This window comes from Passer domesticus, unplaced genomic scaffold (assembly GCF_036417665.1).
Source record: "Passer domesticus isolate bPasDom1 unplaced genomic scaffold, bPasDom1.hap1 HAP1_SCAFFOLD_267, whole genome shotgun sequence".
Classification (NCBI taxonomy): Eukaryota; Metazoa; Chordata; class Aves; order Passeriformes; family Passeridae; genus Passer; species Passer domesticus.
Genome location: NW_026990046.1, coordinates 1 through 23,553, shown reverse-complemented (window position 1 = coordinate 23,553; position 23,553 = coordinate 1). Strand labels below are relative to the sequence as shown.

The following is a 23,553-nucleotide window of genomic DNA, read 5'->3' as shown; positions in this document are numbered from 1 at the left end:
ATTTGGGTTAAAATCCCCCCAAAAACGGGTGTGACCCCCAAAATTGGTAAACCCCCTTAAAATTTGGGTGAAACCCCCCAAAAATGGGTAAAGCTCCCCAAAAATGGGTGTGGCCTTTAAAAAATGAGCAGGAACCCCAAAATTTGGGGGGGATCCCCCAAAATTTGGATGAAGTCCCCCAAAATTTGGGTGAAACGCCCCAAAAACGGGTGAACCCCCCCCAAAAATCGGCGGGACCCCCAAAATTTGAGTGGGAACCCCAAAATTTGGGTGAAACCCCCTCAAAAATTGGCGGGACCCTCAAAAACGGGTGAAACCCCCCAAAAAATGGCAGGAACCCCAAAATTTGGGTAAAACCCCCCACATTTGGGTTAAACGCCCCAAAAACGGGCGGGAACCCCAAAATTTGGGTAAAATTCCCCCCAAAATGGGCGGGACCTCCCAAAAACGGGTGAAACCCCCAAAAAATTGGCGGGAACCCCAGAATTTGGGTAAAATCCCCCCAAAAACGGGTGAACCACCCCCAAATTTGGGTGAAACGCCCCGAAAATGGGCGGGACCCCCCAAAAACGGGTGAAACGCCCCCAGAAATGGCAGGAACCCCCAAATTTGGGGTGAAACCCCTCAAAAACGGGCGGGATTCCCCAAAAGTGGGCGGGACCCCCCAAAAATGGGCGGGAACCCCAAAATTTGGGTAAAATCCCCCCCAAAACGGGTGAAGCCCCCCAAATTTGGGGAGAACCCCCCCCAAAACGGGCGTTTTTCCGGCAGGGCCCCTCCCCCAGGCGGGCTCGAAGCACAAATCCGAATTTTCGGATTTTTGGATTTTCGGATTTTCAGATTTTTTTGATTTTTGGATTTTTTTCGTCCCCAGGAATGCAAAGCGGGGGGAGGGGCCGCCGGCACAGCCCCTCCCCCACCCCCCGGGGGGGTCTTTTTTTGTTTTTTTTTTTGGGGTGGGGGAGGGGTCCCCGAGTTTTTTTGTTGTTATTTTTGTTTTTTTGGGGGGGTCCCCCCTTTGTACAAACGGCTTTATGTAACCAAAAATCGGGGGGGGGGCGGGGGGGGCGCCCCGCCCCACCCTGGGGAGGGGGGGGAGGGGCGGGGGGTGGGGGAGGGGCGGGTTTTGGGGTGGGGGAGGGGTCTCCAAGTGCCTGTATCGTTCTGTCCGCGGGTGGGGGGAGGGGAGGGGGGGGAGGGGTCTCTCCGAAGCCTTATTGACACCTGTAAATAGCGGGGGGTGGGGGGAGGGGCGGGGGGGCGGGGCCACGCTGAGAATGTATTAAAAAAAGATGGAGGAAATAACCAATAAAGATTTGACACTTCCGCCGCTTGCCGCGCGCCCGGGAGGCCCCGGAATCCTCGGCGGGGCCCGAACCCACCGGAACGGCGGCTCCGCGGCCCCGGGGGGGGGTCCTGGGGGGGTCCCGGGGGGTCTCGGGCTTCGTTCCGGCGGCTAGGCCGCACTTCCGGTCGGGCGCCGCCGTTGCCTGGCAACGCGCGATCCCGTCGTGCCTCGCGCGGCCGCCGCGCCGTCGTTTCCCGCCGTTTCTCGCGCGCGCCGCAGCCAATCAGCGCTCGGCTCAACGGCGCGCGTTGCTTAGCAACGCTTCCCTTCGGCTTCACTTCCGGGCGGGGCGTTGCTGCGCTGCAGCCAATCAGCTGCGGGCGCTGCTCGGCCTCAGCCAATCAGCTGCGATCTTTACTTCCGGGGTTATCCCACAATGCCCCGCGCGCGGCTTCCCGGCCACTTCCGCGTTGCGGGTCCGGCCCTGAGCCCCCCCAGGGACCCCCCGAGGACCCTCCCCCAATTTTGGGGGGTTTTCCCCGCCCCCTCCCCATTTCCGCTGAATTTTGGCGGCTCCGGGGGCGTTTCCGGGGGTTGGGGGAGTTCCGGTGCTGGCCCCGCCCCTCTCCGGTGCTTCCGGGGGGTTTTTGGGACCCCCGGGCCGTTTTTGGGGGTCCCGGGTTCCTTTGGGGGTCCCGGCCCCGTTTTTTTGGGTGTTTTTTTGCCGTTTTTTGCGCCGATCCCGCGCTGACCAATCAGCGAGCGCGGCGCGCCCGCGGGGCGTGGCTCGGCGGAAGCCACGCCTTCCGCTGCGCACCGCGCAGGCGCGGGGCGGGGTGGGCGTGGCCGGGCCCCCCTCACGTGTCCTCACACGCGGCCGCGCACGTGCGGCCGCACGCGGGGGCGGGGCCGGGCCGGGGGCGGGGTTCTGGGCGGGGCCTCGCCTCGGAGGGGGCGTGGCCGGGTTTTGGCTCCGCCCCCCGCCCCGCGCGGCTGCGGCGCCGCTTCCGCCCCGCCCCCCCCGGCTCCGGCAGCCCCCAATTAACAGAGAGCGCTAATTAGCGGCAATTAAACACCGGGACCCCTCCCTCATTAACGACCGGGACCCCAATTAACCCTCGGGACCTTAATTAAGCCCTGAGACCCCCTAATTAAGCCCTGGGACCCCTCCCCAATTAAACACCGGGACCCCAATTAAGCCCTGGCATCTTAATTAGGCCCTGTGACCCCCTAATTAACCCTTGGGATCCCCTAATTAACCCTTGGGATCCCCTAATTAAGCCTTGGGACCCCCTAATTAAGCCGTGAGACCCCTCCCCAATTAAAAATCAGGACTCCAATTAAGCCCTGGGATCTTAATTAGGCCCCGGGACCCCCTAATTAAGCCCTGGGACCCCCTAATTAACCCTTGGGACCCCCTTATTAAGCCCTGGGACCCCCTAATTAACCCTTGGGATCCCCTAATTAAGCCCTGGGACCCCCTAATTAACCCTTGGGATCCCCTAATTAAGCCCTGGGACCCCTCCCCAATTAAACCCGGAGACCCCTCAATTAACCCCTGGGACCTTAATTAACCCTTGGGATCTGCTAATTAACCCTTGGGATCTCCTAATTAACCCTTGGGATCTCCTAATTAAGCATTGGGATCCCCTAATTAAGCCCTGGGACCCCTCGCCAATTAAACATTGGACCCAAATTAACTCCTAGGACCTTAATTAACCCCTGGAAACCCCTAATTAAACGTTGGGACCCCCTAATTAAGCCCTGTGACCCCCTAATTAACCCTTCGGACCCCTTAATTAACCCCTGGAACCCCCTAATTGACCCTCGGGACCCCCTAATTAACCCTTTACACCCCTTAATTAAGCCCTAGGACCTTAATTAACCCCTGGAGCCCCCTAATTAAGCCCTGCCCCCCCCCCGCCGTTCCCGGCCCGGGGTGGGCGTGGCCTGGCCGCGGGGTGGGCGTGGCCGGGCGGGCGGGCCCCGCCCACGCACGTGGGTCACGTGGGCGGGCGCGCGGCGGCCGCGTGTGGCGGGGGGCGGGGCCGGGGCGGGGCCGGGGCGGAGGGGGCGGGGCCGGCGCCTGCGCGGAGCCATCGAAGGTGCCAGAAGGATCCGGGCGGCGGAGGCGGCGGAGCCGGTGAGGGGAGGGGGCGTCCCGGGACCCCCGGCACGGGCGGGGGGAGGCCGGGGGAGGAGCGGGGACCCCCGGCGGGGGAGAGCCGGGCGGGGGAAGGCGGCGCTGAGGGGCGGGGAGGGGGATCCGGGGGGGTTCTGGGGGGTTTGTGAGGGGAAACTGAGCGTGAGGGGCAGCTGAGAGGGGATCTGAGGGGGTTTGTGAGGGGAAAGTGTCCCTGAGGGGGCTTTAGGAGGGGTTTGTGAGGGGAAACAGACCCTGAGGGGCGTCTGAGAGGGATTTGTGAGGGGTTTGTGACGGGAAAGTGTCCCTGAGGGGAATTTCTGAGGGGTTTGTGAGGGGAAACAGAGCGTGAGGGGCAGCTGAGAGGGGATCTGAGGGGGTTTGTGAGGGGAAAGTGTCCCTGAGGGGGCTTTAGGAGGGGTTCTGAGGGGGTTTGTGAGGGGAAACCACCCCTGAAGGGGCTTTAGGAGGGGATCTGAAGGAGTTTGTGAGGAGAAACGACCCCTGAGGGGGCTTTGGAGGGGTTTGTTAGGGGAAACAGAGCGTGAGGGGGATCTGTGAGGGGCTATGATGGGGTTTGTGAGGGGAAAGTGTCCCTGAGGGGAATTTCTGAGGGGTTTGTGAGGGGAAAGTGTGGGGAAACAACCCCTGAGAGGAATCTGAGAGGGGTTCTGAGAGAGTTTGTGAGGGGGAACAGCGCCTGAGGGGGATCTGAGAGGAGATCCGGAGAGTTCTGAGGGGTTTGTGAGGGGAAATCCCCCCTGAGGGGGCTCTGAGAGGATCTCTGAGGGTTCTGAGGGGGTTTGTGAGGGTAAACAACCCCTGAGGGGGCTTTAGGAGGGGTTCTGAGGGGGTTTGTGAGGGTAAACAACCCCTGAGGGGGGTTTGTGAGGGGGAACAGCCCGTGAGGGAGTTTTGGGAGGGGTTCTGAGGGGTTTGTGAGGGGAAACAGAGCCTGAGGGGGCTTTGGGGGTGTTGTGAGGCAGTTTGTGAGGGGAAAGAGCCCCTGAGAGGGATCTGTGAGGGGAAACAGAGCCTGAGGGGGCTTTAGGAGGGGATCTGAGGGTAAACAACCCCTGAGGGGGATTTGTGAGGGGGAACAGCCCGTGAGGGAGTTTTGGGAGGGGTTCTGAGGGGTTTGTGAGGGGAAACAGAGCCTGAGGGGGCTCTGAGAGGCGTTCCGGAGAGTTTTGAGGGGATCTGAGGAGGTTTATGAGGGTAAACAAACTCTGAGGGGGATCTGAGAGAGGCTTTGAGGAGTTTGTGAGAGTAAACAACCGCTGAGGGGGCTCTGAGAGGGATCCGGGGGGTTCTGAGAGGATGTCTGAGGGTTCTGAGGGGTTTGTGAGGGTAAACAGCCCCTGAGGGGGATCTGTGAGGGGTTCAGAGATGTTTGTGAGGGGAAACGGAGCCTGAGAGGGATCTGAGTGGGGTTCTGAGGGGGTTTGTGAGAGGGAACAGCCCCCGAGGGGGCTCTGAGAAGTGCCACCATCTCCTTGTCCCCTCCCTGTGTCCTGTCACCTCTCTGTTGTCCCCCAAGTGCCATCACCCCTTGTCCCCAGTGTCCCTTCATTTCTCCCCCAGGTGCCACCGCTTGTCATTCCTTGTGTCCCCTCACCCTGTCCCCTGTCCCCAGGTGTCCCCTGTGTCCCCTCACGCTTTTTCCTGACCCCCAGGTGCCACCACCCCTTGTCCCTCGTGTCCCCCTCACACTGTCCCGTGTCCCCCAGGTGCCACCACCCCCTGGTCACTGTCACCCCTCTGTGTCCCCTCACAGTGTCCTCTGTCCCCAGGTGCCACCACCCCCCCCGGTCACTGTCACCCCTCACACTGTCCCCTGTCCCCCAGGTGTCCCCCGTGTCTCCTCACAGTGTCCCCTGTCCCCCAGGTGCCACCACCCCCGTGTCTCTGCCACCCTTTTGTGTCCCCTCACACTGTCCCCTGTCCCCAGGTGCCACCATCCCTCTGTCCCCTCACACTGTCCTCTGTCCCCCAGGTGCCACCCCGTGTCCCTGCCACCCTTTTGTGTCCCCTCACCCTGTCCCCAGGTGTCCCCCGTGTCCCCTCACCCTGTCCCCTGTCCCCAGGTGCCACCATCCCTGTGTCCCCTCACCCTGTCCCCTGTCCCCAGGTGCCACCACCCCCTGGTCACTGTCACTCCTCACACTGTCCCCTGTCCCCCAGGTGTCCCCAGTGTCCCCTCACCCTTTCCTTATCCCCCAGGTGCCACCACCCCCTGGTCACTGTCACCCCTCTGTGTCCCCTCACCCTGTCCCCTGTCCCCAGGTGCCACCCCCGTGTCCCTGCCACCCTTTTGTGTCCCCTCACCCTGTCCCCAGGTGTCCCCCATGTCCCCTCACCCTTTCCTTGTCCCTCAGGTGCCACCACCCCCTGGTCACTGTCACCTCTCACCCTGTCCCCTGTCCCCCAGGTGCCACCCCCATGTCCCTGCCACCCTTTTGTGTCCCCTCACCCTGTCCCCTGTCCCCAGGTGCCACCCCCCCCCGGTCACTGTCACCCCTCACACTGTCCCTTGTCCCCAGGTGCCACCATCCCTTGTCCCCTCACGCTGTCCCCTGTCCCCAGGTGCCACCACCCCGTGTCCCTGCCACCCCTCACGCTGTCCCCTGTCCCCAGGTGTCCCCCGTGTCCGTGCCAGCCTCACCGTGGAGTCCCTGCGGGCGCTGTCGCAGCTGCACTCCCCGCCCGGGGGGGGAGGTGACAGCCACCACCACTGCCACCGCGGTGCCAGCGGTGCCAGCGTCCCCCCGATGTGGGAGGAGGAGGACGAGTGCCTGCACTTCCACGGCATGCTGTCCCTGCACCGCCTCTTCGAGGTGCTGGCCGCGCAGCTCACCCCGGCCGACGTCACCGTGCTGTCCTTCCTGCTGGACGAGGCCCTGTCCCCATCCCCCGGGGACAGTGACAGCGGGGACAGCCCCCCGAGGGGGCGGCGGGACCCCCGGGACGGGCTGGAGCTGCTGCTGGAGCTGGAGCGGCGCGGGCTGTGCCACGAGGGGGACCTGGGGCTGCTGCGGCAGCTGCTGCGGCTGCTGGCGCGCCACGACCTGCTCAGGTGTGTGACGCTGAAGAGACCGCGGCCAGGTGAGTGTCACTGCATTGTCACCTGTCTGTGTCATCTCCCTGTGTGTCCCTGTGTGTCCCTGTGTCACCCCCGTGTCCCCCTGCACGACCTGGGCCTGCTGCGGCTGCTGGCACGGCACGACCTGCTCAGGTGTGTCACCCTGAAGAGACCGCGGCCAGGTGAGTGTCACTGTATTGTCACCTGTCTGTGTCACCCTGTGTGCCTCCTGTGTGTCCCTGTGTCACCCCCGTGTCCCCCTGCACGACCTGGGGCTGCTGCGGCTGCTGGCGCGCCACGACCTGCTCAGGTGTGTGACGCTGAAGAGGCCGCGGCCAGGTGAGTGTCACTGCAGTGTCACCTCAGTGTCACCTGTTTGTGTCACCTCATTGTCACCTCCCTGTGTGCCTTTGTGTGCCCCCTTTGTGTCCTTGTGTCCCCCTGCACGACCTGCTCAGGTGTGTCACCCTGAAGAGGCCACGGCCAGGTGAGTGTCACCTCAGTGTCACCTGTCTGTGTCACCCTGTGTGCCCTCTGTGTGTCCCTCTGTGTCCCCCTGCACGACCTGCTCAGGTGTGTGACGCTGAAGAGGCCGCGGCCAGGTGAGTGTCACTTCAGTGTCACCTCCCTGTGTCACTTGTCTGTGTCACTGTGCATCCCCTCTGTGTGTCCCTGTGTGCCTCCTGTGTGTCCCTGTGTCACCCCCGTGTCCCCTTGCACGACCTGCTCAGGTGTGTCACCCTGAAGAGGCCACGGCCAGGTGAGTGTCACCTCCCTGTGTCACCCTGTGTGTCCCTGTGTGTCCCTGTGTCACCCCCGTGTCCCCCTGCACGACCTGCTCAGGTGTGTCACCCTGAAGAGGCCACGGCCAGGTGAGTGTCACTGTATTGTTACCTGTCTGTGTCACCCTGTGTGCCCTCTGTGTGTCCCTGTGTCACCCCCGTGTCCCCCTGCACGACCTGGGCCAGCTGCGGCTGCTGGCGCGGCACGACCTGCTCAGGTGTGTCACCCTGAAGAGGCCGCGGCCAGGTGAGTGTCACCTCAGTGTCACCTCCCTGTGTCACCTGTCTGTGTCACTGTGCATCCCCTCTGTGTGTCCCTGTGTGTCCCTGTGTCATCCCCGTGTCCCTCTGCACGACCTGCTCAGGTGTGTGACGCTGAAGAGGCCGCGGCCAGGTGAGTGTCACTGCAGTGTCACCTGTCTGTGTCACCCTGTGTGCCCTCTGTGTGTCCCTGTGTCACCCCCGTGTCCCCCTGCACGACCTGCTCAGGTGTGTGACGCTGAAGAGGCCGCGGCCAGGTGAGTGTCACCTCAGTGTCACCTCCCTGTGCCCCTCTGTGTGTCCCCTGTGTCACGCTAAAGCCCCCGTGTCCTGGTCACCTCCCTGTCACCTTTGTGTGTCCTTCTGTGTGCCCTGTGTCACCCCAAAGCCCCCGTGTCCCAGTCACTGTCACTCCTCTGTGTCCCCTCAGTGTCCCCTCTGTGTCCCCTCTGTGTCCCTGTGTCACCCTAAAGCCCCGTGTCCCGGTCACTGTCACTCCTCAGTGTCCCCTCGGTGTCCCCTCGGTGTCCCCCCGTGTCCCCCAGCCCGACCTGCCCGGGTGTGTCACCCTAAGCCAGCCCAGGGCTCAGTGACACAGCTCGGTGTCACCTCGGTGTCACCTCCCTGTGGCGGCCACACCCGCTCTGTGTCCCTGTGTCACCCTAAAGCGGCCAAAGCCACCTCGGTGCCACCTTCCTGTGCTGGCCACGCCCCCCTGAGTGTCCCTTGTGTCACCCTAAAGTGGCTGTGTCCCCTTAGTGCCACCTTCCTGTCACCTCTTGTGTCACTCTAAAGTTCCCTGTCACCTCCCTGTGCTGGCCACGCCCCCCGAGTGTCCCCGTGTCACCCTAAAGTGGCCAAAGCCACCTTAGTGCCACCTCCCTGTGGTGGCCACGCCCCCTCAATGTCTCTTATGTCACCCTAAAGCTGCAGTGTCACCTCGGTGTCACTTCCCTGTGGCTGCCACACCCGCTCTGTGTCCCCGTGTCACCCTAAAGTGGCCAAAGCCACCTCGGTGCCACCTTCCTGTCACCTCCTGTGTCACCCTGAGGTTCCCTGTCACCTCCCTGTGGTGGCCACGCCCCTTGTGTGTCCTTGTGTCACCCAAAAGCTTCAGTGTCACTTCAGTGCCACTTCCCTGTCACCCCCTGTGTCCCCTTTGTCCTTCCAGTGTCCCCTCAGTGTCCCCATTACTCATCTCTGTCCTCTCTGTCCCCACAGTGTCCCCTGACCTGTGTCCTGTTTGTCCCCACAGTGTCCCCAGACCGTGTCACCTGTGTCCCCTCAGTGTCACCTGTGTCCCCTCAGTGTCCCCAGCACTGACCTGTGTCCCGTCAGTGTCCCCTCAGTGTCACCTGTGTCCCCTCAGTGTCACCTGTGTCCCCTCTGTCCCCTCTGTCCCCAGCACTCACCTGTGTCCCCTCTGTCCCCACAGTGTCACCTGACCGTGTCACCTGTGTCCCCTCAGTGTCACCTGTGTCCCCTCAGTGTCACCTGTGTCCCCTCTGTCCCCTCTGTCCCCTCTGTCCCCAGCACTCACCTGTGTCCCCTCTGTCCCCACAGTGTCCCCAGACCGTGTCACTTGTGTTCTCTCAGTGTCACCTGTGTCCCCTCAGTGTCCCCAGCACTGACCTGTGTCCCGTCAGTGTCCCCTCAGTGTCACCTGTGTCCCCTCAGTGTCACCTGTGTCCCCTCTGTCCCCTCTGTCCCCAGCACTCACCTGTGTCCCCTCTGTCCCCACAGTGTCACCTGACCGTGTCACCTGTGTCCCCTCTGTCCTGCAGTGTCCCCTCAGTGTCCCCTCTGTCCCCAGCACTGACCTGTGTCCCCTCTGTCCTGCAGTGTCCCCTCAGTGTCCCCTCAGTGTCCCCTCTGTCCCCAGCACTGACCATGTCCCCTCTGTCCCCACAGTGTCACCTGACCGTGTCACCTGTGTCCCCTCTGTCCTGCAGTGTCCCCTCAGTGTCCCCTCAGTGTCCCCTCTGTCCCCAGCACTGACCATGTCCCCTCTGTCCCCACAGTGTCCCCAGACCGTGTCACCTGTGTCCCCGCCCTGGGGGACCCCTGCCCGAGCCCCCCCCAGCCCCGCCCCGAGCACTGGGAGACAGGTGAGCCTGGGACACTGGGGACACTGGGGACACTGGGGACACTGGGGACACTGGGGGGACACTGGGGACACTGGGGACACTGGGGGGACACTGGGGAACACTGGGGACACTGGGGGACACTGGGGGGACACTGGGGACACTGGGGGGACACTGGGGGGACACTGGGGAACACTGGGGACACTGGGGGGACACTGGGGGGACACTGGGGGGACACTGGGGGGGCACTGGGGACATTGGGGACACTGGGGGACACTGGGGGGACACTGGGGACACTGGGGACACTGGGGGGACACTGGGGGGACACTGGGGGGACACTGGGGACACTGGGGACACTGGGGGGACACTGGGGGCACTGGGGACACTGGGGACACTGGGGGGACACTGGGGACACTGGGGACACTGGGGGGGCACTGGGGGCACTGGGGGGACACTGGGGGGACACTGGGGACACTGGGGGACACTGGGGACACTGGGGACACTGGGGGGACACTGGGGGGACACTGGGGGGGCACTGGGGACACTGGGGACACTGGGGACACTGGGGGGGCACTGGGGACACTGGGGACACTGGGGACACTGGGGGGGCACTGGGGACACTGGGGGCACTGGGGACACTGGGGACACTGGGGACACTGGGGGGGGCCTGGGGGCACTGGGGACACTGGGGACACTGGGGGGACACTGGGGACACTGGGGGACACTGGGGGGACACTGGGGGGACACTGGGGGGACACTGGGGGGGCACTGGGGGCACTGGGGGGGCACTGGGGACGCTGGGGACACTGGGGACACTGGGGGACACTGGGGAGGCACTGGGGGGACACTGGGGACACTGGGGGGATACTGGGGGGACACTGGGGACACTGGGGACACTGGGGGGACACTGGGGACACTGGGGGACACTGGGGGGGCACTGGGGGACACTGGGGGGGCACTGGGGACACTGGGGACACTGGGGGACACTGGGGGACACTGGGGGGACACTGGGGACACTGGGGGGGCACTGGGGACACTGGGGGGACACTGGGGACACTGGGGGGGCACTGGGGACACTGGGGGGACACTGGGGACACTGGGGACACTGGGGGGGCACTGGGGACACTGGGGGGACACTGGGGGGGCACTGGGGACACTGGGGGGACACTGGGGGGACACTGGGGGACACTGGGGACACTGGGGGGACACTGGGGGGACACTGGGGACACTGGGGGGACACTGGGGGGACACTGGGGGACACTGGGGGGACACTGGGGACACTGGGGGGACACTGGGGACACTGGGGGGCACTGGGGGGGCACTGGGGACACTGGGGGACACTGGGGACACTGGGGGGCACTGGGGGGGCACTGGGGACACTGGGGGACACTGGGGGGACACTGGGGACACTGGGGGACACTGGGGACACTGGGGGGACACTGGGGGGACACTGGGGACACTGGGGGGACACTGGGGAGACACTGGGGGGCACTGGGGGGACACTGGGGGGCACTGGGGGGACACTGGGGGGGCACTGGGGACACTGAGGACACTGGGGGGGCACTGGGGACACTGGGGGGGCCTGGGGACACTGGGGACACTGGGGACACTGGGGGGACACTGGGGACACTGGGGACACTGGGGACACTGGGGGGGACACTGGGGACACTGGGGGACACTGGGGGGACACTGGGGGGACACTGGGGACAGTGGGGACACTGGGGGGACACTGGGGGCACTGGGGGGACACTGGGGGGACACTGGGGGGACACTGGGGACAGTGGGGACACTGGGGGCACTGGGGGGACACTGGGGGCACTGGGGGGACACTGGGGGGGGCACTGGGGACACTGGGGACAGTGGGGACACTGGGGGACACTGGGGACACTGGGGGGACACTGGGGGGACACTGGGGGGACACTGGGGACAGTGGGGACACTGGGGAGACACTGGGGGGCACTGGGGGGACACTGGGGGGACACTGGGGGGACACTGGGGACACTGGGGACACTGGGGGGACACTGGGGGGCACTGGGGGGACACTGGGGGGGCACTGGGGACACTGAGGACACTGGGGGGGCACTGGGGACACTGGGGACACTGGGGGGACACTGGGGGGACACTGGGGACACTGGGGACACTGGGGACACTGGGGACACTGGGGGGGACACTGGGGACACTGGGGACACTGGGGGCACTGGGGGGACACTGGGGGACACTGGGGACACTGGGGACACTGGGGGGACACTGGGGGGACACTGGGGGGACACTGGGGACAGTGGGGACACTGGGGAGACACTGGGGGGCACTGGGGGGACACTGGGGGGGACACTGGGGGGCACTGGGGGGACACTGGGGGGACACTGGGGACACTGGGGACACTGGGGGGGACACTGGGGGGCACTGGGGGGACACTGGGGACACTGGGGACACTGAGGACACTGGGGGGGCACTGGGGACACTGGGGGGACACTGGGGGGACACTGGGGGGACACTGGGGGGCCACTGGGGGGACACTGGGGACACTGGGGGGACACTGGGGGGCACTGGGGGGACACTGGGGGGGCACTGGGGACACTGGGGGGGCACTGGGGGGCACTGGGGGGGCACTGGGGGACACTGGGGGGACACTGGGGGACACTGGGGGGGCACTGGGGACACTGGGGGGACACTGGGGACACTGGGGGGGCACTGGGGACACTGGGGGGGCACTGGGGGGCACTGGGGGGGGCACTGGGGGACACTGGGGGGACACTGGGGGACACTGGGGACACTGGGGACACTGGGGGGGGCACTGGGGACACTGGGGGGACACTGGGGACACTGGGGACACTGGGGACACTGGGGGCACTGGGGGACACTGGGGGGGCACTGGGGACACTGGGGACACTGGGGGGGACACTGGGGACACTGGGGGGGCACTGGGGGGACACTGGGGACACTGGGGACACTGGGGGGGCACTGGGGAGGCACTGGGGACATTGGGGACACTGGGGGGGGCTGGGGACACTGGGGACACTGGGGGACACTGGGGGGACACTGGGGGGACACTGGGGGACACTGGGGACACTGGGGGGACACTGGGGACACTGGGGGGACACTGGGGACACTGGGGACACTGGGGACACTGGGGGGACACTGGGGACACTGGGGACACTGGGGACACTGGGGGGACACTGGGGGGACACTGGGGACACTGGGGACACTGGGGACACTGGGGACACTGGGGACACTGGGGGGACACTGGGGACACTGGGGACACTGGGGGGACACTGGGGACACTGGGGACACTGGGGACACTGGGGGACACTGGGGGACACTGGGGGGACACTGGGGGACACTGGGGACACTGGGGACACTGGGGGGGCACTGGGGAGACACTGGGGGGACACTGGGGACACTGGGGACACTGGGGGGACACCTGGAGGACACTTTGGGGTCATTTTGGGGCATTTCGGGTCAGTTTGGGTGACCTTGGGGGGCTGGGGTCACTCTGGGGTCACTTTGGGGGCTGGGGGTCAGTTTGGGGACAGTTTTGGGCGTCCTTGGGGGTCACTCAGGGGGTCACTCAGTGGTCACTCAGTGGTCACTCAGTGGTCACTCAGGGGTCACTCAGGGGTCACTCAGGGGTCACTCAGGGTCACCCATTGGTCACTCAGGGTCACTCAGGGGTCACTCAGTGGTCAGTGGTCACTCAGTGGTCACTCAAGGTCACTCAGGATCACTCAGGGGTCACTCAGTGGTCAGTGGTCACTCAGGGTCACTCAGTGGTCACTCAGGGGTCACTCAGGGTCACTCAGGGGTCACTCAGTGGTCAGTGGTCACTCAGGGTCACTCAGGGGTCACTCAGGGTCACTCAGGGTCACTCAGGGGTCACTCAGTGGTCACTCAGGGTCACTCAGTGGTCACTCAAGGTCACTCAGGATCACTCAGGGGTCACTCAGTGGTCAGTGGTCACTCAGGGTCACTCAGGGGTCACTCAGGGTCACTCAGGGTCACTCAGGGGTCACTCAGTGGTCACTCAGGGTCACTCAGTGGTCACTCAAGGTCACTCAGGATCACTCAGGGGTCACTCAGTGGTCAGTGGTCACTCAGGGTCACTCAGGGTCACTCAGGGTCACTCAGGGGTCACTCATGGTCACTCAGGGTCACTCAGGGGTCACTCAGTGGTCAGTGGTCACTCAGGGTCACTCAGGGTCACTCAGGGTCACTCAGGGGTCACTCATGGTCACTCAGGGTCACTCAGGGGTCACTCAGGGGTCACTCAGGGTCACTCAGTGGTCAGTGGTCACTCTGGTCACTCAGTGGTCACTGTGGTCACTCAGTGGTCACGCAGTGGTCAGGGGTCACTCACTGGTCACTCTGGTCACTCTGTCCGCAGGTTCCAGCTCGGCGAAGCGGAAGCGCAGCCGGAACTCCCGAAATTCCCGAAATTCCCGAAATCCCCGAAATCCCCGAAATCCCCGAAACCCCCGGAGCTCCCAGCATGCCCGGGGCCGCGCCGGCCCCGCCCCCACAGCGAGACCCCGCGGGACCCCCCCGAGCCCCCGGCCCGGGTCACCTGCGGTACGGACTGGTTTGTACTGGGACGGACTGGGAACGGGGCTGGGGGGGGACTGGGAATGGGACTGGGGGGGACTGGGATGGACTGGGGGGGACTGGGAACGGGGCTGGGGGGGACTGGGAACGGGGCTGGGGGGGACTGGGGGGGACTGGGAACGGGGCTGGGGGGGACTGGGGGGGACTGGGAACGGGGCTGGGGGGGACTGGGAATGGGACTGAATGGGACTGAATGGGACTGGAGGGGACTGGGAGGGACTGGGAATGGGACTGGGGGGACTGGGACGGACTGGGGGGGACTGGGATGTACTGGGAATGGGGCTGGGAGGGACTGGGGGGGGACTGGGAACGGGACTGGGGGGGACTGAATGGGACTGGGATGTACTGGGAATGGGGCTGGGGGGGACTGGGAGGGACTGGGAATGGGGCTGGGGGGGACTGGGGTATACTGGGAGGGACTGGGGGGGACTGGGGTATACTGGAATGGGGCTGGGAGGGACTGGGGGGGACTGGGAACGGGGCTGGGGGGGACTGGGAGGGACTGGGATATACTGGGAATGGGGCTGGGGGGGACTGGGATGTACTGGGATGTACTGGGATGTACTGGGGTATACTGGGGTATACTGGGGGGGACTGGGAGGGACTGGGGGGGACTGGGATGTACTGGGAGGGACTGAATGGGACTGGGGGGGACTGGGATATACTGGGAATGGGACTGGGGGGGACTGGGAGGGACTGGGAACGGGGCTGGGAGGGACTGGGGGGGACTGGGAGGGACTGGGATATACTGGGAATCGGGGCTGGGAGGGACTGGGATATACTGGGAATGGGGCTGGGGGGGGACTGGGAGGGACTGGGGGGGACTGGGACGGACTGGATGTACTGGGAACGGGGCTGGGGGGACTGGGGTATACTGGGGTATACTGGGATATACTGGGAATGGGGCTGGGGGGGACTGGGAACGGGGCTGGGACGGACTGGGATGGACTGGGGTATACTGGGAGGGACTGGGGGGGACTGGGAATGGGACTGGGGGGGACTGGGAATGGGACTGGGGGGGACTGGGAGGGACTGGGTTATACTGGGAGGGACTGGGAATGGGACTGGGTTATACTGGGATATACTGGGAGGGACTGGGACAAACTGGGAGCACTGGGATGGACTGGGGGGAACTGGGATGGGACCAGTACGGGACTGGGAGAGACAGACTGGGAGCACTGGGGGGGACAGGACCAGTATATGCAGGGTTACTGGTTTATACTGGGAGCACTGGGAAGAACATCCCAGTACGGGACTGGGAGCACTGGGGCAAAACTGGGAATGTCCCAGTATGGAACTGGGAGCACTGGGAGGACAAACTGGGAATGTCCCAGTACGGGACTGGGAGCACTGGGAGGGACAAACTGGGAATGTCCCAGTACGGGACTGGGAGCACTGGGAGGGACAAACTGGGAATGTCCCAGTATGGAACTGGGAGGACTGGGACATAAACAGGAAGTGGGAGGGGCCCAGGAACTGGGCAGACTGGGAGAACTGGGAGAACTGGGAATTTCATGTGAGGTCACTGGGCAAACTGGGAGAACTGGTTTGTACTGGGAGGACTGGACCTGGAGGGGGATTCCAGGGCTGGTGGGGCAGTGAGTCACTGGTTTGTACTGGTTTGTACTGGGAGTGCTGGACGTGAGGGGCAGTGCAGGGTCACTGGTTTGTACTGGTTTGTACTGGTTTGTACTGGAGTGCTGAACGAGAGGGGCAGTGCAGGGTCACTGGTTTGTACTGGTTTGTACTGGGAGCACTGGTGCTGTAGAACCAGTGCAGGGTTACTGGTTTGTACTGATTTATACTGGTTTATACTGGTCTATGTTGGTTTATACTGGTATTTATACTGGTTTATACTGGTCTGTGTTGGTCTATACTGGTTTATGTTGGTCGATACTGGTTTACGTTGGTCTATACTGGTTTATGTTGGTCTATACTGGTTTATACTGGTCTGTACTGGTTTTCACACATCTGCATGTCCAAGCATGAGTGGGCGTGGCTTGAGCCGGCCCTTACTGGGTTGTACTGGTTTATACTGGTTCTTACTGGTTCTAAGTGGTCTACACTGACCCATAGTGGTTGTAACTGGTCCATACTGGTTTATACTGGTTCGTACTGGTTCTAAGTGGTTCTCAGTGGTCTATACTGACCCATAGTGTTTGTAACTGGTCCGTACTGGTTCTAACTGGTCTATACTGGTCTATACTGGTCTGTAGACATCCGTCTTTGCATTTGAGGTGAGCGCTGCGAGCGCTCTGGGTCATACTGGGTTATGCTGGGTTATACTGGGCTGTAGTGGTCTGTAGTGACTCATACTGGTCTGTACTGGTCTATACTGGTCTGTACTGGTTCTAACTGGTCCGTACTGGTTTTTACTGGTTCCAGACGTCCTGTTGAGCATCTGAGCCCAGCGCTATGGGCGTGACTGCTCTGGGTCAGACTGGCTCATACTGGTCCGTAGTGACGCATAGTGACCCATACTGGTCCGTACTGGTTCTAACTGGTCTATACTGGTCTATACTGGTTTTTACTGGTTCTAGACATCCTGTTGAGTGTCTGGCTTGGGTAGTACAGGTGTGACTGCTGTGGGTCATACTGGGTCGTAATGGTCCGTCATGATCCATAGTGACTCTGACTGGTGCATACTGGTTCTAACTGGTCTATACTGGTTTTTACTGGTTCCAGACATCCTGTTGAGCATCTGACTTGGGTACTGTAGACATGACTGCTCTGGGTCAGACTGGGTCATAGTGGTCTGTAATGACGCATAGTGACCCATACTGGTCCATACTGGTTCTGACTGGTCTGTACTGGTCTATACTGGTTTTTACTGGTTCCAGACATCCTGTTGAGCATCTGAGCTGGGCACTACGGGCATGACTGCTCTGGGTCATACTGGGTCATACTGGGCCATATGGGGTCGTAATGACCCATAGTGACCCATACTGGTCTATACTGGTTTTTACTGGTTCTAGACATTCTGTTGAGCATCTGACTTGGGTACTGTGGGTGTGAGCACTCTGGGTCATACTGGGTTATACTGGGCTATATGGGGTCGTAATGGTCCGTAATGACACATAGTGACCCATACTGGTTCTAACTGGTTTATACTGGTTCTAACTGGTTCATACTGGTCTATACTGGTTCCAGACGTCCTGTTGAGCATCTGACTTGGGTACTACGGGCGTGACTGCTCTGGGTCATACTGGGTTATACTGGGTCATAGTGGTCTGTAATGACGCATAGTGACCCATACTGGTCCATACTGGTTCTAACTGGTCTATACTGGTCTATACTGGTTTTTACTGGTTCTAGACATTCTGTTGAGCGTCTGGCTTGGGTAGTACAGGTGTGACTGCTCTGGGTCATACTGGGTCGTAATGGTCCGTCATGATCCATAGTGACTCTGACTGGTGCATACTGGTTCTAACTGGTCTATACTGGTTTTTACTGGTTCTAGACATCCTGTTGAGCATCTGACTTGGGTACTGTGGGTGTGACTGCTCTGGGTCATACTGGGTTATACTGGATCATAGTGGTCTGTAGTGACCTGTAGTGGCTCTAACTGGTGCATACTGGTTCTGACTGGTCTGTACTGGTTTGTACTGGTCTATACTGGTTTTTACTGGTTCCGGACATCCTGTTGAGCATCTGACTTGGGGTACTGTGGGTGTGAGCACTCTGGGTCATACTGGGTTATACTGGGCTATATGGGGTTGTAATGGTCCGTAATGACACATAGTGACCCATACTGGTTCTAACTGGTTTATACTGGTTCTAACTGGTTCATACTGGTCTATACTGGTTCCAGACGTCCTGTTGAGCATCTGACTTGGGTACTGTGGGTGTGACTGCTCTGGGTCAGACTGGGTTATACTGGGTCATAGTGGTCTGTAGTGACCTGTAGTGGCTCTAACTGGTCCATACTGGTTCTAACTGGTCTGTACTGGTCCATACTGGTTTTTACTGGTTCTAGACATCCTGTTGAGCATCTGACTTGGGAACTACAGGCGTGACTGCTCTGGGTCAGACTGGGTTAGACTAGGCTATATGGGATCATAATGGTCCGTAGTGACCTGTACTGGCTCTAACTGGTCCATACTGGTTTTAACTGGTTCCAGACATCCTGTTGAGCATCTGAGCCCAGCGCTATGGGCGTGACTGCTCTGGGTCAGACTGGCTCATACTGGTCCGTAGTGACGCATAGTGACCCATACTGGTCCGTACTGGTTCTAACTGGTCTGTACTGGTCTATACTGGTTTTTACTGGTTCTAGACATTCTGTTGAGCGTCTGGCTTGGGTAGTACAGGTGTGACTGCTCTGGGTCATACTGGGTCGTAATGGTCCGTCATGATCCATAGTGACTCTGACTGGTGCATACTGGTTCTAACTGGTCTATACTGGTTTTTACTGGTTCTAGACATTCTGCTGAGGATCTGGCTTGGGTACTGTGGGTGTGACTGCTCTGGGTCATACTGGGTTATACTGGGTCATAATGGTCCGTGATGACCTGTAGTGACTCTGACTGGTCCATACTGGTTCTAACTGGTCTATACTGGTTTTTACTGGTTCTGGACATCCTGTTGAGCATCTGAGCTGGGTACTGTGGGTGTGACTGCTCTGGGTCATACTGGGTCATACTGGGCTATATGGGGTCGTAATGGTCCGTAATGACCCATAGTGACCCATACTGGTCTATACTGGTTTTTAGTGGTTCCGGACATCCTGTTGAGCATCTGAGCTGGGTACTGTGGGTGTGACTGCTCTGGGTCAGACTGGGTTATACTGGGTCATAGTGGTCTGTAGTGACCTGTAGTGGCTCTAACTGGTCCATACTGGTTCTAACTGGTCTATACTGGTTTTTACTGGTTCTGGACATCCTGTTGAGCATCTGACTTGGGTACTGTGGGTGTGACTGCTGTGGGTCAGACTGGGTCATACTGGGTCGTAGTGGTCCCTAATGATCCATAGCGACACGTACTGGTCCGTACTGGCTCTAACTGGTTTATACTGGTGCATACTGGTTCCAGACATCCGTCTCCGCGTCCGCGCCGAGTACTGCGAGCACGACGGCGCGCTGCGGCGCGGCGTGGCCTCGAGCCGGCCGCGGGGCCCGGGCCGGGCGCTGGACGTGTTCGGCCAGGCCAGCGGCGTGCTGAAATCCCGCGACCTGGGCTCCATCCTGTGCGACATCAAGTTCTCGGAGCTGTCGTACCTGGAGGCGTTCTGGGGCGATTACCTGAGCGGGGCCCTGCTCGAGGCCCTCAAGGGCGTCTTCCTGACCGAGGGGCTGCGGCGCGCCGTGGGCCGCGAGGCCGTGCGCCTGCTGGTCAGCGTGGACCAGGACGACTACGAGCAGGGCCGGAGGCGGCTGCTGGAGGCACAGCGCGCGGGGGGGAGGGGGCCGGGCGGGGGGGAGGGGGCAGGGGGTGAGGGGGGGTGGGGAAAGGGGGATGGGGGGGGTCCTGAAATGGGGTCCTAAAAAATGGGGGGGGGGTCCCTAAAGGGGGTCCTAAAAAAAGGGGGGTCCCTAAAGAAATCGGGGGTCCTAAAAAATGGGGGGGGGTCCTTAAAGGGGGTCCCAAAAAAAAGTGGGTTCCTAAAAAAAGGGGGTCCCAAAAATGGGGGTCCCAAAAGAAAGGGGGTCCAAAAATGGGGGTCCCAAAAGAAAGGGGGTCACAAAAATGGGGGGGTCCTGAAATGGGTTCCCAAAAAGAAAGGGGGTCCTAAAAAAGAGGGGGTCCCAAAAATGGGGGTCCCAAAAGAAAGGGGGGTCCCAAAAGAAAGGGGGGTCCCAAAAAAATGGGGAGAGACCCCAAAATAATGGGGGGAAGATCCTGAAAATGGGGGTCCCAAAAAAAGTGGGTTCCTAAAAAAGGGTCCTAAGGGGTCCAAAAATGGGGGTCCCAAAAGAAAGGGGGTCCCAAAAATGGGGGTCCCAAAAGAAAGGGGGTCCCAAAAATGGGGGTCCCAAAAGAAAGGGGGTCACAAAAATGAGAGTCCCAAAAAATGGGGGCCCCAAAAGAAAGGGGGTCACAAAAATGGGGGGAGACCCCCAAAATAATGGGGGGAAGATCCTGAAAAAGGGGGGTCCCAAAAATGGGGGGTCCCAAAAGAAAGGGGGTCCCAAAAAATGGGGGGGGTCCCAAAATGGGGGTCCCAAAAAATGGGGGGGGTCCTGAAATGGGGGTCCCAAAAATTGGGGGTCCCAAAAAAAAGGGGGGGGGTCCTGAAATGGGGGTCACAAAAAGAAGAGCAGTCCCAGAAATGGGAGGGGGTCCTTAAAAAAGGGGGTCCTAAAATGAAAAGGGGTCCCAAAAAATGGAGGATGGGTCCCTAAAGGGGGTCCCAAAAAGAAAAGGGGTCCTAAAAATGGGGGGGGGTCCTGAGATGGGGTTCCCAAAAAGAAAGGGGGTCCTAAAAAGAGGGGGTCCCAAAAAAGGGGGGTCCCTAAAGAAAATGGGGGGTCCTAAAAATGGGGGGGTGGTCCCCAAAGGGGGTCCCAAAAAAAAGTGGGTTCCTAAAAAAGGGGGTCCCAAAAATGGGGGTCCCAAAAGAAAGGGGGTCACAAAAATGAGAGTCCCAAAAAATGGGGGGCCCTAAAGAAATGGGGTCCCAAAAAATGGGGGCCCCAAAAGAAAGGGGGTCACAAAAATGGGGGGAGAGACCCCAAAATAATGGGGGGAAGATCCTGAAAAAGGGGGTCCCAAAAATGGGGGTGGGGTCCTGAGATGGGGGTCCCAAAAATGGGGGTCCCAAAAGAAATGGGGTCCCAAAAAATGGGGGGGGGGGTCCTGAAATGGGGATCCTAAAAAATGGGGGGTCCCTAAAGAAATCGGGGGTCCCAAAAATGGGGGGCGGTCCCTAAAGGGGGTCCCAAAAAGAAAAGGGGTCCAAAAAAAATAGGGGTCCTGAAATGGGGGTCCTAAAAAATGGGGGTCCCTAAAGAAATCGGGGGTCCCAAAAATGGGGGGAGACCCCCAAAATAATGGGGGGAGATCCTAAAAAGGGGGGGGGGGAGATCCCAAACCAGGGGGTCCAAAAATGGGGGGGACCCCCAAAAAGAGGAGGGGGGGGACCCAAAAAAAAACCAACAAAAGAGACCCCAAAAAATGAGAATTTGGGACCCCAAAAATGGGGAGGGGACCCCAAAATTGAGAATTTGAGACCCAAAAATGAGGGACCCCCCCCCCCAAATCCCGCCCCTCCCCCCCAATTTTGCCCCTCCCCCCCGTCCTGCAGGTGACCCCTCCCCCCCGGAGGGGGCGTGGCTGTAAATATGTAAATGAGCTGTTAAACGATGGGGGGCGGGGCCGAGATGCGGGTGTGGTGACGTCACGGGGAGGGGGCGGGGCTGGCGCGCCCCCAAAGTGCCTAAAGCGGGAGGGGGCGGGGCTAAATATGTAAATGAGCTGGGAAGGGGCGGGGCCGGGGTTTTCCCGCGGTTTTCCCCCCGAATTTGGGGGAGATTTTTGGAATTTCCTGGAATAAAAATGTTTGGAAAAAGGGAGAAAAAAAAGAGTCCGAGGTTTTTTTGGGGAGAAAAATGAAAATTTGGGGAAAAAATGAAATTTTGAGGAGAAAAAAATTGAAAATTTGGGGGAAAAAATTGAATTTTAAGTGGATTTTAAAGGGGAGTGGGAATGAAAGGGTTAAAATCGGGTAAAATGGAATTAAAATGTGATTTTAATTAAATTCAATTAAACTTTATTTGAATTAAAGATTATTTTTAATTTAATTTTTATTTTAATGGAATTTTGATATTATATTAGTTATATTTAAATTATTTTTATTATATATAAATTGTGTTTTAATTTAATTTTAATTTAATTTAAATTAATCCAAATATCCTAAAATACGGGGTGGGAAATGGGAATTTATGGGGGGAAAAAGGGAATTTATGGGGAAAAAAATTGAATTTTTTTGGGGAAATAAAATTGGAATTTGGGGGAAAAAATGGGAATTTATGGGGGAGAAAAATTAATTTATGGGAAAAAAATTAATTTATTTGGGAAAAAAAAGGAATTTATGAAGGGGAAAAATGAAATTTATGGGATTAAATCATGAATTGGGGGGAAAAGGGAATTTTGGGAGTTGAAATTGGGAATTTTTGGGGGAAAAATTTGGGAATTTTGGGGGAAATTTGGGAATTTTGGGGGAAATTTGGGGCTCTGTGGGGTCGAACTCCACAGGGAAAGAGAAAAATCGATCGGGTAAATGAAGATCTGTGGGGGAAAAGTGAAAAATCCATAAAATAAATTTAAAAAAACTAAAATAAATGAAAAATCCATGGGGGAAAAGTGAAAATTCATGGGGAAAAAATGAAAAATCCAGAAAATAAATGAAAAATCCCCAGGAGAAATCAATGGGATAAGAGAAAATCCATGGGGGGAAAATGAAAAATCCAGAAAATAAATTTAAAAATTGACACAATAAATGAAAAATCCATGGGGGAAAAGTGAAAAAATCCATAAAATAAATTTTAAAATCCACAGAAAAAATGAAAAATCCATGGGGGAAAAGTGAAAAATGTGTAAAATAAATGAAAAATGTGTAAAATAAATGAAAAATGTGTAAAATAAACGAAAAATCCACAGAATAAATGAAGAGTCCACAGGGGACGTGAAAATTCGGAGGGGAATTAAAATCCAGAGGGGAAATTAATGGGATAAATGAGAATTTATGGGGGGAAAGTGAAAAAATCCATAAAATAAATGAAAAATCCATAGGGGAAAAGTGAAAATCCATAGGGGAAATTAAAAACTCCACAGGGAAAGGGAAAAATCGATTGGATAAATGAAAACTCCAGAGGGGAAATAATTGGATAAATGAAAATCCATAGGGGGAAAGTGAAAAATCCATAGAATAAATTAAAAAAACCCTAAAATAAATGAAAAATCCATAGGGGAAATTAAAAACTCCGCAGGGAAAGGGAAAAATCGAGTGGATAAATGAAAATCCAGAGGGGAAAAGTGAAAAATCTGTAAAATAAATGTAAAAATCCACAAAACAGAAGAAAAATTCATAGGGGAAAAATCCATAGGGGGAAAGTGAAAAATCAGTAAAATAAATGAAAAATCGATAGGGGAAATGAGGATCCACAAAATAAATAAAAATTCCACAAAATAAATGAAAAATCCGTAAAATGAATAAAAAAATCCATCGGGGAACCAAGGGAATAAATGAGAATCCAGAGGGGAAAAGTAAAAATCCACAAAATAAATGAAAAATCCACAAAATAAATGAAAAATCCACAAAATAAATGAAAAATCCACAAAATAAATGAAAAATCCACAAAATAAATGAAATAAAA

At 58.8% G+C, this 23,553-nt stretch overlaps 1 protein-coding gene and 1 long non-coding RNA gene across 2 annotated transcripts; both read left to right on the top strand.

The window, feature by feature from the left end:
- Window positions 1-3,235: 3,235 nt before the first annotated feature.
- On the top strand, window positions 3,236-19,669 carry LOC135292275 (DNA-binding death effector domain-containing protein 2-like; the record flags this gene model as incomplete). Its single annotated transcript, XM_064406484.1, has 6 exons — window positions 3,236-3,431; window positions 6,069-6,536; window positions 6,641-6,695; window positions 9,578-9,664; window positions 14,022-14,206; window positions 19,271-19,669. Coding segments are annotated over 6 exons (1,390 nt in total), but the record flags the coding sequence as incomplete, so codon positions are not given.
- On the top strand, window positions 6,824-7,590 carry LOC135292276 (uncharacterized). The gene is made up of 3 exons (XR_010354712.1): window positions 6,824-6,971; window positions 7,087-7,356; window positions 7,514-7,590. It is a non-coding gene; the product is annotated as an uncharacterized LOC135292276 (long non-coding RNA).
- Window positions 19,670-23,553: the final 3,884 nt, after the last annotated feature.